Source organism: Ahaetulla prasina, chromosome 6 (genome assembly GCF_028640845.1).
Source record: "Ahaetulla prasina isolate Xishuangbanna chromosome 6, ASM2864084v1, whole genome shotgun sequence".
Lineage (NCBI taxonomy): Eukaryota > Metazoa > Chordata > Lepidosauria > Squamata > Colubridae > Ahaetulla > Ahaetulla prasina.
The window spans coordinates 100,650,951-100,672,233 of NC_080544.1; the positions used below are offsets into that span (position 1 = coordinate 100,650,951).

The 21,283-nt window shown below is 36.7% G+C and overlaps 1 protein-coding gene across 3 annotated transcripts in view; it reads left to right on the forward strand.

Annotated features, from left to right (window-relative positions):
- The window catches only part of PIK3CA (phosphatidylinositol-4,5-bisphosphate 3-kinase catalytic subunit alpha), a 49,008-nt gene that overhangs the window by 24,196 nt on the left and 3,529 nt on the right, over nt 1-21,283 (forward strand). For all 3 annotated transcript variants that reach the window (XM_058187864.1, XM_058187865.1, XM_058187863.1), the window contains 17 exons: nt 2,007-2,213; nt 3,160-3,410; nt 3,903-4,148; nt 5,489-5,574; nt 6,508-6,613; nt 6,810-6,962; nt 8,208-8,342; nt 9,635-9,759; nt 12,586-12,667; nt 13,356-13,520; nt 14,127-14,230; nt 15,008-15,179; nt 15,595-15,701; nt 17,246-17,367; nt 18,164-18,242; nt 19,135-19,305; nt 19,956-20,073. In XM_058187864.1, coding sequence (XP_058043847.1) covers nt 2,007-2,213; nt 3,160-3,410; nt 3,903-4,148; nt 5,489-5,574; nt 6,508-6,613; nt 6,810-6,962; nt 8,208-8,342; nt 9,635-9,759; nt 12,586-12,667; nt 13,356-13,520; nt 14,127-14,230; nt 15,008-15,179; nt 15,595-15,701; nt 17,246-17,367; nt 18,164-18,242; nt 19,135-19,305; nt 19,956-20,073 — 2,429 coding nt within the window. The remainder of the gene's footprint in view (nt 1-2,006; nt 2,214-3,159; nt 3,411-3,902; nt 4,149-5,488; nt 5,575-6,507; nt 6,614-6,809; nt 6,963-8,207; nt 8,343-9,634; nt 9,760-12,585; nt 12,668-13,355; nt 13,521-14,126; nt 14,231-15,007; nt 15,180-15,594; nt 15,702-17,245; nt 17,368-18,163; nt 18,243-19,134; nt 19,306-19,955; nt 20,074-21,283) is intronic.

Genomic DNA, 21,283 nt, shown 5'->3' on the forward strand with positions numbered 1-21,283 from the left:
TAAATAATTTTTGTAATATGTCCAGAAACTACAGTTTTTTGGACTAGTATAAAAATATAATTAATAACCATATAAGAAAATTTAAAAGTTAAGTGATTTGAATCCAGTGTTTTGTTTAGACGTGTGCTTACTGGCCCGCAAAGTAGGAAAAATATGTTTGAATATTAAAGAAATATTGTAGAGGTTGGGGAACAAATGGGTGTTTTGTGATCAGCCAGGCCTTGATAGTTATTTTGCGAATATGCGATCCGCTCACCTCACTTGTTGTAATTATATGGCTGTATCCACACTTCCAAAATTGATGTGCTCAAAAAGATTGTTTGCTATTCTAATAATGAAAAAGTCTTTTAACATACAACCAAATCTTAATTTATCATGCACCACTTCTTGCTTTTATCCTTCCTTTCATGTGAGCCAACTTTTAGAACAACTCAATGAAACGGTAATTTCCTCCATTCTATTAAGATAAATAAAGGATTAACTGGAAAGGAAAAAGACACCTGAGGGGAAGTTGGTGCCTCATAGGACAAAGAAGATTACAGATAGTCCTCAACTTAGGACCATATTTGGGACCGGATTTTTGTCAGAGTGCCCACATGCCTAGACCCAACATTTTGACCATATTTACAGTGGTGATTAAATGAATCGCATGGTCATAGATCTGAAATACACATTCATTAAGTGAATCACATGGTCACTAGTGGAATCCATTCTCCCAAATGGGCATTGTTGCTGCACACTGGAAAAAAGAGCGCAAATTATGGTCATGTGATTTCTAGACATTGCAACAAATCATAAAAGCAGGCTGCTTGTCAAGCATCCAAAATGTGATCATGTGATATGGATGTGATGCTTTATGAGCACCTTTTTCATGACTGCTATAACTTTGAACGGTCATTAAATGATAGTTGTAAATTGAGGACTATCTCGACTTACAACTGTCTCCAAACAGAAACAATTTCCCCATGTTTTCTCTCCACATAATAGCAGGGTCCATATACTATTACATCCTCTGAGTAAATGGGAGGCAGGATGTGAGTTCCCTTCTCTGCCAGTTCTAAGTTCCTCTGTTAGGGAAAAACTGGCTGATAAGAGAAAAGATAACACCACTAGAAGCAGAGAACAGAAGAAGCTTGTTGGATGAGAAGCAAAATGTCTTCAAAGAAAAAAAAACCAAGAAAGCCCAGTTACCTTTTGAAAAAGCACCTTTGGGACAATCATGACCCTGATGACTGAGGATTTCCATAGATACTGAAAGCACACCATATCAGTGGTGGGTTTCAAATTTTTTTACTACCAGTTCTGTGGGCGTGGCTTGGTGGGCATGGCAGGGGAAGGATACTGTCAAATCTCCATTCCCTCCCCACTCCAGGGGAAGGTTACTGCAAAATCCCCATTTCCTCCCAATCAGCTGGGACTCGGGAGGCAGAGAATAGATGGGGGTGGGGCCAGTCAGAGGTGGTATTTACCGGTTCTCCGGATTACTCAAAATTTCTGCTACCGGTTCTCCAGAACTGGTCAGTACCTGCTGACACCCACCTCTGCACCATATGTATCATATTTAAGCTATTTATTTATCCATCCCCAAAATAGAACAAATCATACCACTTTTGACTAAATGAACCTGCTGCCACCGCAGTGCTGGAACCATTCCATATTGAAGGGAAATGTAGTTTGCTTTTGGCTTTTAACAAGATTTGTGATTGCAGCTCTTACTGTGTTCTAAGCCATGTTTCTGGTTTAACATTTTGGTTTCAGCCAGGTTGTTCGTTTTATACATCTTTTGCTTAAAACAACTGGATTAGCATGACAAGGGGACACATGTCACATCTAGCTTGGACTGAAGAACCACCGCCAGTTCTGGGGTCACCTCCTGGGGATAGTTGCAGCATGCTTGATATTCAAGCCCAGAGCTGGGTTTTTGTCAACTCTCCAGTAGGTTTTGAGATGGAATGGCGGAGCCCTGCACCCTGGCACAGTATCAAAGGAGATGTTTTTCTTTTTAGGTTTTGCTATTGGCATGCCCGTTTGTGAATTTGACTTGGTGAAGGATCCAGAAGTTCAGGATTTCAGACGAAACATACTTAATGTTTGTAAAGAAGCAGTAGAACTACGAGATGCTAATGCCCCCCATAGCAGAGCCTTGTACGTCTGTCCCCCAAACATAGAATCATCTGATCTACCAAAGCATATATACAATAAACTTGATAAAGGTAAAGAAAATGCATTACTTAATTTTTTCAGCATTCAGAGAATTGGGATGATATTTTATGAATTTTTGTACTGTAAATTGTAAAGCAAACTTCGAAGTGCACACCATGCTGGTCTGTGTCCATAACAGATTTTATTTGTCGTACACTGTTCTCATATCAGAGTAATCTATTCAGTACAAATAGTTTATTTTAAAGATATACCTTAAATTGTTTGGTGTAACCATTTCTTTTCAACATAAATAACAATCACAAAGTTTCCAGAAGCATTTGTTATTTATTGCATAGTAAACCACCAATGAATTCAGCTGTTGTTTCATAAGTGGAATTTAAGTGTTGTAGCAAGATTTTAGCTATCCTTCCCCTTTGCCTTTCTCCCCTTCCCCATACCCCCTCCAGTTTTGCCTGTTAGATTTATTTGCATGTTGCTAGTACAGTTTTAAACAAAAGGAGAAACTTGACTTGATACAATCAGTTCCCCTTCCCATCCAAACTGACTCTTTCTGTTTTGCAACAGCAATTTCTCTTTCTGTCCCCCCTCCTTCCTGTGCTGCCTTCAGTTTGTTCCAGAACCAGAAAAGGTGCAGCACCTCTGGGTCCTAGGATCCTCCATCTCACCTGCCTCCTGCTGATACTGCCTGAATCAATCCAAGCCCCGTTTCACTGATTTCTGCCTCTCACCCCGCTACAGTATATCAGTGTGCCAATTTATAATCCCGTTGCCTTATAGCCTTTTTATTCATGTTTCTAAAACCTAATTGTTACCGTTATGGCAGAAAAAGATGAATAGTATTTAGTCCTTTGGGTCTGTTCGTTTTTTGTTTTGTTTTAATTTTAGGATATGTATGAATTATTAGAGTAACATAAAAGGGGCAGAGCTGTTCCTTTCTGTCTGCTGTTGCATGGTATGATGCCTAATGCAATCTGAACCAAATTTCTTCTCTTTCAGGTCAAATAATAGTAGTGATTTGGGTTATAGTCTCCCCCAACAATGACAAACAGAAGTACACCTTAAAAATCAATCACGATTATGTGCCAGAACAAGTAATTGCTGAAGCAATCAGGAAAAAAACACGCAGTATGTTGCTATCATCAGAACAACTGAAACTCTGTGTGTTAGAGTACCAGGGGAAGTATATTTTAAAAGTCTGTGGCTGTGATGAGTATTTGTTAGAAAAGCACCCATTGAGTCAGTATAAGGTAAGTGAATATCAAATATGTTTTCAGAATTAATGTCATTCATCCAAACTGGAGTCGGGGAATTATGGGAAAACAGACCTGTGTAAATAAGAAGAGTGCAACTGATATAGCAGAGTGCAAAATATGATGCTCTGAAACTATTTTTATGTGTGTGTTATTTAGTAGGTTTACTGGGAAATTTCAGTTTTGAATATTTTACTTACTTAATATAACGTATTATTATATAGTGGAAATCAGTCTTATTGACTCCAGCACCTGCCAGGTCAACTGTTTGAAATAAAATGGTAACACTTTATTTAACAGCCTGGTGTTGCATGTTAGCTTCATTAGATGCTGATGTTGTGTTGCCTTCTTGGCCCTAAATAGTAAAATCTTAACAGTGCTGACTGACATTGTGAACTTCCTAGCTAAGTAAAGATGATCCAGAAGAGGTATGTCCAGGACAGTCATTTTGGTTTTTTGTTTTTTTTTTGTTCTGCTTACCTATTTCAGTATATTCGGAGCTGTATCATGCTTGGCCGAATGCCCAATTTGATGCTGATGACTAAAGAGAGTCTCTATGCCCAGCTGCCATTGGATACGTTTGCAATGCCATCTTATTCTAGGCGTATTTCTACAGCTACTCCTTACATGAATGGGGAAGCTTCTGCCAAATCTCTTTGGGCTATTAACAGTCATCTGAGAATTAAGATTCTCTGTGCTACTTATGTAAATGTAAATATTCGGGACATTGACAAGGTAGGAAAGGAACTCTGGATGTGTGGGTATGATAGTTGTATTTTCGATTAGCAACATCAAAATATGTCTGATTCTGTACTCTCTGTGGACTATCTAAACAAAAACAATCCAATCAGAAATGGAAGTTGATTAGTAAATGTTCTGATGAGGGTGGCATGGGTACCTCTTACTGAAATTTATGTGTTTTAGTTCACCACTTGGATCATCTTAAAATACGTTTTGTTACAAACTTGTTTTTCCTTTGGATACTCATCCAAGTTTGAACTACCGTATATACTCGAGTATAAGCCGAGTTTTTCAGCACGTTTTTTGTGCTGAAAAACGTCCCCTCGGCTTATACTCGGGTCTATACGGCTTATACTCGAGTTTTTTTTTTAAGCCCTCGGCTTATACTATATATACGGCTTATACTGAGTTTTTTTTTTTTTTTTTCACATTTTACCGACGGTGCGGGGAAGCTGCGGTGCAGTGAGAGGGCGGGCGGGGAGCCGCCAGCCTTCTCAGCTGAGGGAGGGAGGGTTTCAACCGGTAGGTGCCTCATTTCACCCTTGGCTTATACTGAGTCCCCAGTTTACCCCAGTTTTTGGGGTAAAATTGGGGACCTCGGCTTATACTCGGATCGGCTTATATTCGAGTATATACGGTATATCAGAACTTTGGTAAACTTTTACAGAGGGCTTGGTTTTATTCTGCAAAATTTTAATGCTTGCACTTATTCTTAAATGCAGTGGATTTATAAAAGCAAAATAAAAGTAATTTTGCTAAGTTCTTCTGTTAAAAAGAAAAATATTTTTTATTGGCCTGTACTTGCTAATTCTATTTAATTTGAAAATCCGCCAACTCCCTGATCTTCGGACCTTTCGAGGCGAGCTGAAAACATTTCTGTTCCATCGCGCAGGACTGGCCTATTGGGGTTTTAATAATGGGGTTTTTATTAGTTTTAAGTGTTCAACCAACTTTAAATTTTCCTTTTTAAATTGGTTTTAATTTTTGTATTAATTGTTTTACTTTGGCTGTAAACCGCCCTGAGTCCTTTGGGAGAAGGACGGTATAGAAATTTAAACAAGAAAGAAAGAAAGAAAGAAAGAAAGAAAGAAAGAAAGAAAGAAAGAAAGAAAGAAAGAAAGAAAGAAAGAAAGAAAGAAAGAAAGAAAGAAAGAAAGTTGCCCTTAATTGCCTTGAGTTGTTTATAAAAATATTACAAGCAGGAAACAAATAAAGAAATAAAATAAACATAAAAAATAATCAACCGATTGATTAATTTTCTGTGTACATTTTGCTTTTCTTGAACCAGTGTCAATTTTTAGTGTCTCTTATGATTATGTTTATACTTTTTTCAGATTTATGTCCGAACTGGAATCTATCATGGAGGAGAGCCTTTATGTGATAATGTAAATACTCAAAGAGTACCTTGCTCCAATCCCAGGTAAATAATACAAATGAAATTTAAAGAAGGAAATTAACCCTTTGTATTAACAGAACACATCATGAAGATTAAATTGTAGGATGTGTTTACTTATATCCAAGTGTAGAAGGATGGCTGACATATTGTGGCATGCTACTTTTTCACTTAATGAAGAGTTGTGTCAACTAACGTTTTTGCTTAATTTGATATTTTTTATATGAGCAAATCCAGATGATTAGTTTCAAATTTTCTCTTTCAAGAGTATGCTTAGGTAATTTATTCCCTTGCTCATAAAGAATGAATTTGTCTCATGACATTACACTTTATGATCGTATCACTTAGCAATAGAAATTCCCGTCCCAGCTGAGGTCAAAAGCTAAGGAATACCTTTACTGCCTATGACCATTATCTAGCTAGTTTGTTTTCGTGTAGTTAATTTCTTTGAACAAGTATCAGAATGCTTCTTCCTGGGATTATGCAATCCTACATTATGCTTTGTGCAAGTGCAGTATAGCCAACTGTTAACTCTAAAGCTGAAATCTGTCTCCTTTGCTCTCTCAAATTGACATAAATAAGGGGAAAAGTATACCATGCTCAGTTTTGATAATGGCATAGAGCATTCTGGCTAGCACTAGCCTTTCCTGCAAATTTGCAGGAATTAAAACTTGCCTAGGTTTTTAATAACAGGATTAGCTCTTGTTGAAGTCAGCCCCTAAACCAGGGGTGTCAAATTCGTGGCCCATGAGCCAGATGCATCATGCACTGGCTATGCCCACACCCAGTTTAGCGATGGGGGAAAAAGTCACGGTATGTTACATGATCATGACGTGACGATGTGAGTTTGACCTGCCCCATTAGAATAACTAATCAGTAACAGCTAAAAATCTTTGTTACCGATTTTTGATTTACCATGTAATTGAAAAATATTTGGCAATAAACTTACATCTCTTTCAGATGGAATGAATGGCTGCAGTATGAGATGCTTGTTCTTGATCTTCCACGTGCTGCTCGGCTTTGCCTTTCTATCTGCTCTGTTAAAGGCAGAAAGGGTGCAAAGGAGGTAAAATTCTCCTCATTGACTATTAGAAATGAAGTAGGGCGAACTGATGTTTTAAAAATATTCTCAACATTTATACTGTCTTGATTGATGAAAGTAGTACTGTAACTTATGTTTCCTCGTTTGTTTCCTTTAAATCTGAGCTTGCAATATCTTACTAATAGAGGAGACTAAACACTGATTGTTTGCTCTTTTGAAGGAGCACTGCCCATTGGCGTGGGGAAATATTAACATGTTTGATTACACAGACACACTTGTTTCTGGCAAAATGGCTCTGAATCTGTGGCCTGTCCCCCATGGGTTAGAAGACCTTCTTAATCCCATTGGAGTCACCGGATCCAACCCAAATAAGGTAAATAATAATAATAAGGACTCAATAGATAGATTAAAAACGTCAAACTCAGTCCAAGCCTCTGGTTGACTATGCGACCAACCATAATAATAATAACCAGGGGAGAGTAGAGTATACGACAAAGAATTGGAGAAGATCAAAAAGTACCAAGATATGAAAATCCATGCTGAAAGACTATGGTATAACTGGAGAAAAGTTTGGTCTACTAGTAGTTAGGATAGCAAGCTAGAAAGTCAGAGATTGTGAGTTCAAGTCCCGCCTTAGACATGAAAACCAGGTAGGTGACTTTGGGCGCATTAGTCTCTCTCTCAGACCAACCCATCTTAAGGGGGTTGTTGTAGGGGAAACAGGAGAAGGAAGGAACATGAGGTATGTTTACCACCTTGAGTTATTTATAAAAGTAATAAAGGCAGGATACAAATAAACAGATGGCCATGGTGTTCCCAATACTAGGTGTTATACCAAAACATCTTAGATGGCACGTAAAAAATTTGTGCATTGAAAAAATTTCCATCTGTCAATTACAAAATTCTTGGGAAGAATTCAATGCATCTGAAGGCTAATACCTGCTAATGAACTGGTAGCTGTGATTTCATATTATTGTATTTATATTAAAAATGTTTCAAGCCAATTTCTAGCATACTTCGTTGTCTTAAATCAGGGGGTTTGATCATAATTCCTAATAATTGCCTGTAAAATATCCCATCATAGATTCAAAGCCTTTGAAAGATTTGTTTGGCCTCATTTCTTTTCAAGTTAGGCGAACCATCATTTTTAAAGTTACAGAAGAAAGAAATTGTTGTTTTTGTAAAACTTTTTGAATAAAAAAAAAAAAAAAAAAGAAAGAAATTGTTAATTACCTGCAGAATAATATTAATTGCATTTAATTTTAATTAATTTTAAAATTTGCTTACATTAAGCTTTATTTTTGTCCATGCTTCATTTACTTTCATTTGCATACCATTCTGTTTTTACAATAATATGATTGTAAAATATTATTTTGGGCGTAGTTAGGATTCACATGGCTCTTCCATGTAACACACAAATAAACAACTAACTGACATGAAAACTATTGGGCAGAAATCCCTGCTTCAGCTTTCAACAGATACATTCATTTTCTCTATACAGAATTATATGCAAGAAGCAGTACTTCTGATCTAAAGCAGTTAAATATTTTAGTTATTTTAAGTTTTGTATTTTCACACTATTTCTGTCTATAAATGAAAGAACATGTTTTCTCTTTAGGAAACTCCTTGTTTGGAACTGGAATTTGATTGGTTTAGCAGTCCTGTCAAGTTTCCTGACATGTCAGTAATAGAAGAACATGCCAACTGGATTATTTCTCGAGAACAGGGTTTTAATTACAACCATGCAGGACTGGTGAGGGCTTTTTTTTTTTCCTTCCCTAATTTTCTTGGACCTAAGAACATGAACAGCAAACTCTTAGGTCCTTTATGTATAGAAATAAAGCTATCAGCCTGCTCTTTAGGTACCAAAATGAAATAGCAGTTGCTTTACATCTTTAAAATGTAAAATTCAAAATTATATAGTACTAATAGTATGAGTTCAGTGTTGAGACTTGACCTAACAAGCACCTGAGGGTAGAACAAGAAGCAATGGGTGGAAATTAATCAAGGAGAGAAGCAACTTAGAACTAAGAAGAAATTTCCTGACAGTTAGAACAATTAATAACTGGAACAACTTGCCTGCAGAAGTTGTGAATGCTCCAACACTGGAAATTTTTAAGAAGATGTTGGATAACCATTTGTCTGAAGTGGTGTAGGGTTTCCTACCTGGGCAGGGGGTTGGACTAGAAGACCTCCAAGATCCCTTCCAACTCTGTTGTTATTATTATTATAACAATAAAATTCACCTGTTGGAGAAAACCTGTTGGAGAAAACAAGTAAACTACTGTTTACCTGAGTCCTCACCTGACTGAAAACTCCAAACAGGCTCATTAATATTATTGCCCTCCTTTTGATATATTCCTTGTTAAATCATTGAGTAGCTTTTATTTAAAATAAACATTTTTTTAAAAAAATAATATGTTGAAAGATTATTGATTTATGGGGAAAAACACACAGATTTTAGTTCATCAAATTACAAGGGCCGGAATAGCTCAGGCTGGTAAAGCCTGTTATTAAGAACACAAAGCCTGCAATTACTGCAGGTTCAAGCCCGGCCCAAGGTTGACTCAGCCTTCCATCCTTTATAAGATAGGTAAAATGAGGACCCAGATTGTTGGGGGGGCAATAAGTTGACTTTGTAAAAAATATACAAATAGAATGAGACTATTGCCTTATACACTGTAAGCCGCCCTGAGTCTTCGGAGAAGGGCGGGGTATAAATGTAAACAAAAATATATATATATCATAGTGGGAAAAAATATTAAATTATGTCTATGTCTATAATGTTGTATTTTTAAACCATTTGAGGAAGCATCCAACCCTGTTTGAAGATCTCTGGAACATCATGTACATTCTTTAGAGCTGAAGAAAGAAACACTTTTTCCATTACAAACCTTTAAGATGTGTAACAGAAATATTCCCAAGCAGTTTTCCCTCAGCTGGTTCAGAAGATAAAATAAGTCTTTTTGAGCACTTTTGGCAATAACGGCATTTGAACAAGGTGCTCATTATATGAATGATGCTATGTATTCCTTTCTTTCACAGAGTAACAGAATAGCTAGAGATAATGAGTTAAGAGACAACGACAAAGAGCAGCTCCGGGCAATCTGTACTAGAGACCCCTTATCTGAAATAACAGAACAAGAAAAAGACTTCCTTTGGAGCCACAGGTATAACAACCAGCTTTTCAGTATGTAAATGATATTTCAGAGCATAGCTGTGTCTATGGTCCTTAGATATGATGCAGCTGCCCCTAAACCTTGGGCAGAGGTTTATTGATTTTTTTTTATATGGAGCTTTATTTCTGTAAGCTGCCCAGAGTCACTATGAGTGAATTAGGCAGCCATAAAAAAATTCTTACTAAATAAAGGAACCTCCTAGTCCTGTGATGGTGAACCTATGGCACGCGTGCCAGAGGTGGCATGCAGAGCCCTCTCTGCTGGCATGCACGCCATCGCCCCAGGTCAGATCTCCGCGGTGTTTCTTTTGTGAGCTTCTGTTTCCCTGCAAATGACAAAACAGAAGCTCACAAAAGAAAAAAATCTTTTCTCTTGCCGCGGTGTTGGCATGCCCTGCTTCCCGCTGGCCAGCTGGTCTTCAGGTCTCTGCTGCGCATGCACACATACATGTCTGTGCATGTCCCCATTTGCACAAGCTTCTTCCAACATGTTAAAAACAAGAAAAAAGTCAAGGAAACAATTGGCCCATTGCTGGGAGAAAGTGGCAAGAAGATGACAAGCAACAGGGAGAAAGCAGATCTACTTAATTCATATTTTGCATCTGTCTTTACACAAAAGGAAAAAACAATCCAACCTATCAAAAACAGCACTACAAAAAACAGATTAGAAACACAAGTTAAAATAGGGAAGAAAATGGTAAGTGAACACCTGTCTACCCTAGACGAGTTCAAATCACCAGGACCGGATGGATTACACCCCAAGGTTCTGAAGGAACTGGCAGACGTGATCTCAGAACCACTGAACTATATCTTTCAAAGATCCTGGAGCACAGGGGAGCTGCCAGAGGACTGGAAAAGAGCTGATGTAGTTCCCATCTTCAAAAAAGGAAAAAAAACAGTTCCAGGAAACTACAGACCTATCAGTCTGACCTCAATTCCTGGGGAAGATTCTGGAAAAGATAATCAAGCAACGAATCACCGAACACCTAGAAGCAAAAAAAGTAATAACCAAAAGCCAACATGGGTTTGTCAAAACCAGATCATGCCAGACTAATCTTATCGCATTCTTTGACAAAATGACAAAATTAGTAGACCAGAGGAATGCTGTCGATATAATTTACTTGGACTTCAGTAAAGCATTTGATAAAGTAGACCATAACCTACTACTAGATAAAGTAGAAAAATGTGGGTTAGACAGCACCACCACCAGATGGATTCGTAACTGGCTGACCAACCGCACTCAACGTGTAGTCCTCAACGGAACTACATCCACATGGAGGGAAGTATGCAGTGGAGTACCCCAAGGCTCTGTTTTAGGCCCAGTACTCTTCAACATCTTCATCAATGACTTGGACAAGGGATAGATGGGGAACTCATCAAATTTGCAGATGACACCAAGCTGGCAGGAATAGCCAACACTCCAGAAGATAGGCTCAAGTTACAGAAAGATCTTGACAGACTTGAACATTGGGCGCTATCTAACAAAATGAAATTCAACAGTGAAAAAAGTAAGGTTCTACATTTAGGCCAAAAAAACAAAATGCACCAGTACCATATATGTGGTACCTTGCTCAATAGTAGTACCTGTGAGAGGGATCTTGGAGTCCTAGTGGATAACCATCTAGATATGAGCCAGCAGCTGTTAAAAAAGCCAACACAGTTCTGGGCTGCATAAACAGAGGGATAGAATCAAGATCACGTGAAGTGCTAGTACCACTTTATAATGCCTTGGTAAGGCCACACTTGGAATATTGCATCCAGTTTTGGTCGCCACGATGTAAAAAAGATGTTGAGACTCTAGAAAGAGTGCAGAGAAGAGCAACAAAGATGATTAGGGGACTGGAGGATAAAACATATGAAGAACGGTTGCAGGAACTGGGTATGTCTAGTTTAACAAAAAGAAGGACTAGGGGAGACATGATAGCAGTGTTCCAATATCTCAGGGGCTGCCACAGAGAAGTGGGAGTTGGGCTGTTCTCCAGAGCACCTGAGGGTAGAACAAGAAGCAATGGGTGGAAACTGATCAAGGAAAGAAGCAACTTAGAACTAAGGAGAAATTTCCTGACAGTTAGAACAATTAATAAGTGGAACGACTTGCCTTCAGAAGTTGTGAATGCTCCAACACTGGAAATTTTTAAGAAAATGTTGGATAACCATCTGACTGAGATGGTGTAGGGTTTCCTGCCTGGGCAGGGGGTTGGACTAGAAGGCCTCCAAGGTCCCTTCCAACTCTGATGTTATGTTATGTTATGTTATGTTATGTTACATGTCCCACACATGCTCACGTGCACGTCCACGCATGCACGTATTCACACATGTGCATGCGCCTTTCCATTTGGGCATGCACGCACACACAATTTGGGCACTTGGTGTCTAAAAGATTCACCATCACTGTCCTGGTCTGTGCTGAATGTAGAAATCAAAAAAAAATGTACCGGGGAGTAGCTTGTGCTATCTGCATTTGTTTAAGCAACATATTAGTTCTCTAAATATATAGGGTTCAGTTCCAGTTCAAGACGGGAGATTATTCCTAAAGTATTAAATGTGTTAGGTGATCTAAATCTGTTTTACTTAAAGCCATCAAAGTCTTTTGAGATTATATTGGTGACACTGATTTTATATATCTTTTCTGGAGTATGGGCCCATGTCCTTGCTTTAAGACTCACAAGGAATTCTTTTCATAGGAATTCTGCTGACGTTTAAGAATGTTCTTTTCAAACAAACTCTTTTTTTAAAAAAATACTATCCTTAGTTTAATATATTATTTCTTGATTCATATAGAATTATTTGTTAAATATACTTCTATCTCCTTTTTCAGGCACTACTGTGTATCTATGCCAGAAATCCTACCTAAGCTTCTTTTGTCTGTTAAATGGAATTCCAGGGATGAAGTAGCCCAGGTAACAACTCTATGCTGAACAAATGCCTTAAAAAACTTATTTATTAAGCAGGACTTTTACTGTTTCATTATAGCTGGCCTAGGGTTTTAGTTTTAAATTTAGTTTTTAAATGGGGTTTTGTATCATTTTAACGATAGTTTTAAATTTGGCCTAATTTAATAAGTTTTTTAAACGTTGTTTTAACTTGTATTTATTCTTATGTTTTATTAGGCTGTAAACCGCCCTGAGTCCTTTGGGAGATAGGGCGGTATAAAAATTTGAATAATAAATAAATAAATAAATAATAAATAGTTGTTGTTAGTTGTGAAGTCGTGTCCGACCCATTGCGACCCCATGGACAACTTTCCTCCAGGCCTTCCTGTCCTCTATCCTCCCTCAGAAACCATTTAAGCTCATTCATTATAGTAGGATGCTATAATACTATATCTGATGCAATGTGAGATAATATGATAAACTTCCCTGGGGCTACTGGACCTAGTAGAAAATCCATATTCAGAGATGGAGCACCATTAGCTACCAAGTACTATGGACTGAAAGGCATTATCTTATGTCCTCTTTCTGCCCTTCTCAAGATACCTGTTAATCCACTGTTGGAAGCAGGGTATTCACCTGAGAAGAATTTGGTCTGACTCGGAAGGTTGTTTTCATGACTGTAGTCAATTTTGCTCTCTTACTGTATCTCACACAGATGTACTGCTTGATAAAAGACTGGCCTCAAATCAGGCCTGAGCAAGCAATGGAGCTTTTGGACTGCAATTATCCAGATCCAATGGTGCGAGCCTTTGCAATTCGGTGTTTGGAAAAATACTTGACAGATGATAAATTCTCTCAGTATTTGATTCAGCTGGTTCAGGTAATGTGCTCTGCTTGAAAGAACTGTGCTCCTATCATATGTACAGGAATTCAGAAGTTACATACTTAAAGGGAATTTCCCAAGGACAGCATGACAGAATTTTTCTCATGAAATTTTATAAGTGATTTGGAATTAGTCAGAGGAGAGCAAGGAAAGGATGTAATTGAAAAGAACTTTTTTATGGGCAGCCGTATGAAAAGTTACCGCTGCATCTACAGTTCACAAATGAGCAGCATAAAAAAAAATGAGATAAAATCCTAAATCATTAGCCCGCCCAATAACCAAATCCCAATACCTGCTTAAGAGGTATCAGTCAGAAAACATAAGGCAGGATGTCTTCATTGAATTACCGCTTGTTCATGGTGCTAAATGAGGGGGATTTAGGTCAGGTCTTTGTAGGTGTAGCCATCGCAATGTCCCCACTTCCATGTTTTCGTCAGACACTTTACAAGAGGCTTAGAGTTACATTGTTGCAGCTGGTCCCAATTACCATCATTAAGCAAAGACTACCTGTATACAAATAGTCATGCTGATGTCCTCAGGAGTGTTCCAGCCTTAGAAATACTGATAATGCCAATCACAATTCAATTTCATTGTTATCTCTAGGTTCTGAAGTATGAACAGTACTTGGATAACCTCTTGGTAAGATTTTTACTCAAGAAGGCACTGACTAATCAGAGAATAGGACACTTCTTCTTTTGGCATTTAAAGTAAGTTTAGATGATGATGATGATGATGATGATGATTATCTCTTTTATTCATTAAACATGAAACTCAGTCAACTGAACATTTAAAAATGTATCACACATATCATTGACTGGTGCTGATGGTTGATACGGGTTGCTGCCAGCATCCTAGGTATCGACCAAGTATCTTTTAATATGTACGATGTTCCAAGTAGCGCAGTTTCTTGCCGTTCCGCTGATGTTATTTCAGGAAGCTGTAATTTCTTGATGTATTTTGTAAAATTCTTGGACATGGTACCAAGTGCCCCACTGACAATGGGTGTCACTGTTACATGTTTCATCAATAATCGCAGTTTCGATGGCCAGGTCACAATATTTTATGATGTTTTTCTAGTTCTTTTTCTTTGACTCCGGTGTTTCCTGGTACAGCGATATCAATAAATTGTATGCTTTGATATTATTATTGTTGTTGTTATTGTTATTTATTTATTATTATTCAACTTTCTGAACCATCCATCTCCCTTAAAGAGTATTACATTATAATACCTTGTACCAGAAAGCCAAGGAATCTAAGCTTAACTATCTTCTGACTAAGAAATAAAGTAGTTTTTATTTTTGTAATGTTTGATATGGTTGAAAATATACTTGATAAACAAGATCTTCCAGTAACTATTTTGGCTCTAAAATAAATGCCAAAAAGTTGATGATATTAAACCATTATTATAACATAAAATTGAATGTGTTTATGAACATCTTTAGCAGTTTGTATCATTACTTAAGCTAAGATATTCTTATATATAGGTCTGAAATGCACAATAAAAATGTGAGCCAGAGGTTTGGTCTGCTCTTGGATTCCTATTGCCGAGCTTGTGGAATGTACCTAAAACATCTGAGCCGGCAAGTGGAAGCTATGGAAAAATTGATTAACCTCACAGATATCCTGAAGCAGGAGAAAAAGGATGAAACACAAAAGGTAAAATTATGCATGAGCAAAATAAGGTTTAAAATTGTGGTATGTTTTATATTTTTATTATTAGATTTTCATACTGCCATTATTACATTATAAGTAGCTCAGGGTGGTGAATATACTCCTTCCTCTTCCTATTTTCCCCACAACCTGTAAGGTGACTAAAAGAGAATGACTGGGCCAAAGTCACCCAGTCAGCTTTCATGCCTAAACTCACCAGTACCAAAGGTGCTAGGTTAGCACCTTAGCCATTATACCAAACTGGCTCTAACTATATGTATTTAGGAAGCAGGATTTGTAGAATTTGCTGTATTTTTCTCCCGTTGAAATGTTTCAAATACCATGCTGATATTCATGCTAAAAGCAAAACTTTTGAAATATATGGGACTATCATTACATACTCAGTGTTCTCATTAAACAGGTACAGATGAAATTTCTTGTGGAGCAAATGAGGCGGCCGGACTTCATGGATGCTCTTCAAGGCTTCATATCTCCTCTTAATCCTGCTCATCAGCTGGGAACCCTGAGGTATCGTTTCCTTTCCAGAAATTATTAGAGCTGGGAATATATATGGAATATGAACAATGGATCAGCAGGATGGTGTCAAAATATGAGTTATTAAAGTATGAGTTCACTTTGTCTCCTTCATCCTGATTTGATCTTGTCACTTTTGAGACAAAGACTGTTGAACTAAGATGGCCCAAGAAAAAATTAAATATATTCGCATAAAGAAACCAATGATGATACAAAGTAATTGTTACATTTTGTATAATCAGAGCATAATAAATGAATAAAATTGTGTATTAAAATAAATAAAACAATTGAGATATCTTTATTATTTATTTCAAATAATGCAATGATACCATGAAAGAGATGATATAAATAAGACTTTTAGAGTTAGAAAAAAGTAACCCGTGTGCTCCTTAGCACCCAAGATGTAATTTCCCCCTTTTCAGTCAGCATAGATGTCTTAGTGACCTAGAGAAGACATCTCATGATCTGTTGGCCACCATGTTTCTGTTATCACACTCAGATTTCACTTTTCACTCCATGACTAGAGTTTGTTGGTTGTAGTTAAATCCTAGGGTCTACCAATTCAAACTGAAACTATACTGGTAGGTTATTAAACAAATCATTGATTTAAATCATTAAACAAATGATTTCTTTGAACCTGTGATTCTTAATTAGCTTTCTTGCATCTTTCCTATTACTAACTTACAAATTTGTCCAATGCAGTTGTTTGATTTTGATTAAAAGTAAAAGTATTTCAAATTTTGAATGTTTCAAACTTGGGAAAAATAAAGTCAAAAGAATCTGTTGCAAGTTCAAAACATTTTGCACACATATATTGTACCTAAATAACATGCCTTATTTAGATTATCTACATTCAGTTAACATTCTTTGCTTTGAGTGTCTAAGAGTGAACTTTCTAAATCAAATTAATTCTGTATTAGCACACCAATAAAACGAAATGGAAATCTAATTTCAGATACATATTGTCATTGATAAATCAAAATTGATCAAAGCTGAAGCCAGATCAAATTAAACTTGTGCCTTTATGTTTTGTATTCTGCAAAACTATTTCACTATAGCAGAGTATAGCATTATAAATACAGTTATATAAAATTAAATTTATCAAGCATTAGCAACGTATGATATTCCTTCTATAGCTGTTTTATAAGTTCTGTTAAGTTCTAATAAATTCTAATTCACTCCAAAATCAGATAGGGTTAATCAGAAGTCAGTCTCATGGTTTTATTTGCTTATTTTAATTAAGGAGAACCTACTCCTTCAAAAAAGCATCTCTGTAAATTATTGCCCAACAAATGTTTCCATAGACTTCAATTCAAAATTTTTTGGTTCATGACAAGAACAGGGATGCTGTTGCTTTAGACTGGATTTGTTTTGTGGTTAAAATTAATTCACAATGATACATTTTCATTAGAAATTATAATTAGAGAATGATCATTAAAAGTGAAAAGTTAATCTACTTCTAAGGGATCTACAGAAATCTAATAAATTTATGTCTACTGGAACAGAACTTGCTTAAACAGTTATCTATTTCTTTGTAGGCTTGAGGAATGCAGAATTATGTCGTCTGCCAAAAGGCCGTTATGGCTTAATTGGGAAAATCCAGATATTATGTCTGAGCTGCTATTTCAGAACAATGAGATCATCTTTAAAAATGGGGATGGTAAAGAAAAATATTTTGTCGTAATTTCTGCATTGTTGTTTTCATTATCCTGCCTGAAACACTCCAATTCTGAGTTTATATCCTAGCTACCATAAACATACATTTCACATGAATATCTGTTCTTTGGATGATGACACAGTTCTATCTCTATGCATCTCATTTCTGAGATTATTTCCTGAAGGTATTTCTTGCCCTTCTAAATCCAAATTTATTCATACTTGTTGAGCATAATGGTATCAGGTGAAGGTTTCACACAGAGCAGAGAAGGTATTCTTTTCTATGGAACAGTTTATACGTGTTTCATCCTATGTAAGAGATCCCTTTTCATTTTGAAAATAACATTGTAGCAATGCTCAACTGATTTTTTTTTTCCTGGGCAAATTTCTTTTCTTTTCTTTTTTAAAGAAGAAATTTGATACTTCATATTTGTATGAAAACCTCTGGCAAAAACTCACATCAGTTCCATTTTGATAGACAGGTCAATTGGTTTACAGAGCATTGGAGACACAATGAGAAATAAGTGGAATGGAGAACTTAAAGCCTAGGGAGCAACGATGATATCATTGTTGAACTTCCTCCTAAATATTGTAGTGTCTATCACAAAGTTTATAAATCTTATTCCTAAACTCGACATCTCTGGTTTAAAACTGGATGTTAACATCAGCTGGTTTAGCAGTCTTTAAAGTAATCTTAAAAAAGCCCCAATGTTTGATTATATAAAAAAAACTACAAAGTTTTAAAAACTATATTCAGTTTTCCAAACTTCACCCGTTACATAATGCATTTTTTTATCCAGACCTACGCCAGGATATGCTCACGCTTCAAATAATTCGAATTATGGAGAACATCTGGCAAAACCAAGGCCTTGATCTTAGGCAAGTATTCCTAAATTCTGCCAATAGTTTTTTTTTGCATTTTTCCTTTCCACTTCTGTCTAATAAAGAATATGATCTTGATCAACAAACTTTACGTCATCACTTATGACTTTATCAATTTTACAAATGTTTCAATTTGTTTGCAGTTTCTTCCTTTTTGCAGGGTAACTGCATTTTATTTCATTCAAGCAGCTCAGGAAAGTACCACTGTGTTCTAATGTTTTGTGTATCTCCATTGTACACATTTGCCAAGATTCAAAAAGCCCTTTCAGGCATTCACGGTGGAATAGAATAGAATAACAGATTGGGAAGGGACCTTGGAGGTCTTCTAGTCCAACCCCCTGCTTAGGCAAGAAACCCTACACCACTTCAGACAAATGATTATCCAACATCATCTTAAAAAGTTCCAGTGTTGGAACATTCACAACTTCTGGAGGCAAGTTGTTCCACTGATTAATTATTCTAACTGTCAGAAAATTTCTCCTTAGTTCTAAGTTGCTTTTCTCCTTGATTAATTTCCACCTACTGCTTCTTGTCCTACCCTCATATGAAATATTCATATGAAAGGACAGATCTAGCCCTATACCACAAAGTATATTTGAAACTTCTCTATTTCAAACATGGCTCATGTTTGGGTGGCTCATATTTGAAATATAGAAATATATATGCACTGGACCTATTTGGAACTATTTGCACAATTGTTTAAAATTTCTTCTTAATGACAATATAGCTCAATGATGGATGTGAAGTTAATTAGGTTTCATTAGAAAATCCAAACTTAGTTATTGCAATCTAGGGCTGTATACCTGTGCATTTTGTTCGATGGACATATTCATATACTAATACTTTGACAATTGTATCGGAAAACAAAAGTATCATGTTCCTCTTTTAGGATGCTACCTTATGGATGCTTATCCATTGGTGACTGTGTGGGGCTTATTGAAGTTGTGAGAAATTCACATACAATCATGCAGATCCAGTGCAAGGGTGGCCTTAAAGGTGCGCTGCAATTCAACAGCCACACATTACACCAGTGGCTCAAAGACAAGAACAAAGGGGAAATGTGAGTTGAATAACTAACCTTTTTTATTTTCCATCTGTTCTTGATGAACCCAGTGGGTGATTGCCTCTGGTCATCCAGCTTCCTTGATTGTGGCTGAGAAGTGAAGTTAGGGTGATGTAACAGCTTGCACAACCTTGTATCTTCTGAAAAGTCCTTCCCCCCACACCACATAGTTAAGGTTTTCCAAACAAACTTCTAATAACTGCCAGAGTTCTCTGTAAATGTTACAGAAGCTTGGTTGCATTTATGTGATAGACAGTATATTAATGATGGGTGTTGGCAGCTGGAAAATGCCAAAATACTGTAAAAGTTGTAGTTTTGGAGCTGGCACTGGAATCTGATGTGATACCTTCTTGGCTGTGTAAAGTAAAGCAAATTTTCCCTTTTTCCTTTGATAATGGACAAAGGTCAACATGATTTTGCACTGTCTATATTTTGTTAACTTAAAAATCGTGCTATTAATACTTTAATTAAAATTGAATCTTGAAAATCGTTAAAAAAAATTTTAAAAACCCACTCTCTTCTTCCAAAATTTTTGTAAGATTATTACAAGATGGCTACAAGAATTAGTAATTGTTCTACATTATTTGACATGTCCAAAATAACAAAGTAGCCTTTACCAAAACTAACATTTTTTAAATTTTTCCTAGGTATGATCCAGCTATCGATTTGTTTACTCGCTCATGTGCTGGCTATTGTGTAGCTACTTTTATATTGGGAATTGGTGATCGTCATAATAGCAACATTATGGTAAAAGATGATGGGCAGGTAAAAATATTTAAAATACATTCTCTTTCAGTATCTTTATTTATGGGGTGCAATAATTGTCATATTTTCTATCTTGGAGATATATTTTGTGCCTCTGTTGGGGATACTAGACACATGTGTTCTCTATGCATTGTAGGAACCTTTAGCTCTACTAACATTCACATGGGATACAAGCAAAGGAACATAGACCTTAGCACTACAAATGTGACCTGAGAATGTTTTTTTTAGAATTCACCCAGTGTTTTCCATTTCACAGGAAACTTCATTGTTTTGTGGAAGTCTTCCCACACACACACACCACATAGTTAATGTTTTCCAAACAAACTTCTAATAAATGCCAGAGCTCTTTACTTTGTTTTGAAGAGTGCTAATGTTATAGAATTGTTTTGTACCCTGGCATATGGACTGAAATACCAGAGCAGGTATAACAGAACAACAGAGTTGGAAGGGACCTTGGTGGTCTTCTAGTCCAACCCCCTACTCAGGCAGGAATCCCTATACCATTTCAGACAAATGGTTGCCTAATTTCTTCCAAAACTTCCAGCGTTGGAGCATTCACAACTTCTGGAGGCAAGTTGTTTCACTGATCAATTGTTCTAACTGTCAGGAAATTTCTCCTTAGTTCTAGGTTGCTTCTCTCCTTTATTTATTTATTTATTTATTTATTTGATTTTTATACCACCCTTCTCCCGAAGGACTCCTTGATTAGTTTCCATCTGTTGCTTCTTATTTTTTTATTTTTTATTTTTTGTTTGCATTTATATCCCGCCCTTCTCCGAAGACTCAGGGCGGCTTACAGTGTGTAAGGCAATAGTCTCATTCTATTTGTATATTTTTTACAAAGTCAACTTATTGCCCCCCCAACAATCTGGGTCCTCATTTTACCTACCTTATAAAGGATGGAAGGCTGAGTCAACCTTGGGCCGGGCTTGAACCTGCAGTAATTGCAGGCTACTGTGTTCTAATAACAGGCTTCTTAACAGCCTGAGCTATTCCGGCCCTTATTCAGCCTTCAAGTGCTTTAGGGGAATAGGTTGCCCCCCTCTTCTTTGTGGCAGCCCCTTAAATATTGAAACACTGCCATCATGTCACCCCTAGTCCTTCTTTTCATTAAAGTAAACATACCCAATTCCAGAAACCATTGTTTATATGTTTTAGTCTCCAGTCCCATCTTTCTTGCTCTTCTCTGCAAATAAACATTTGCTCTTTC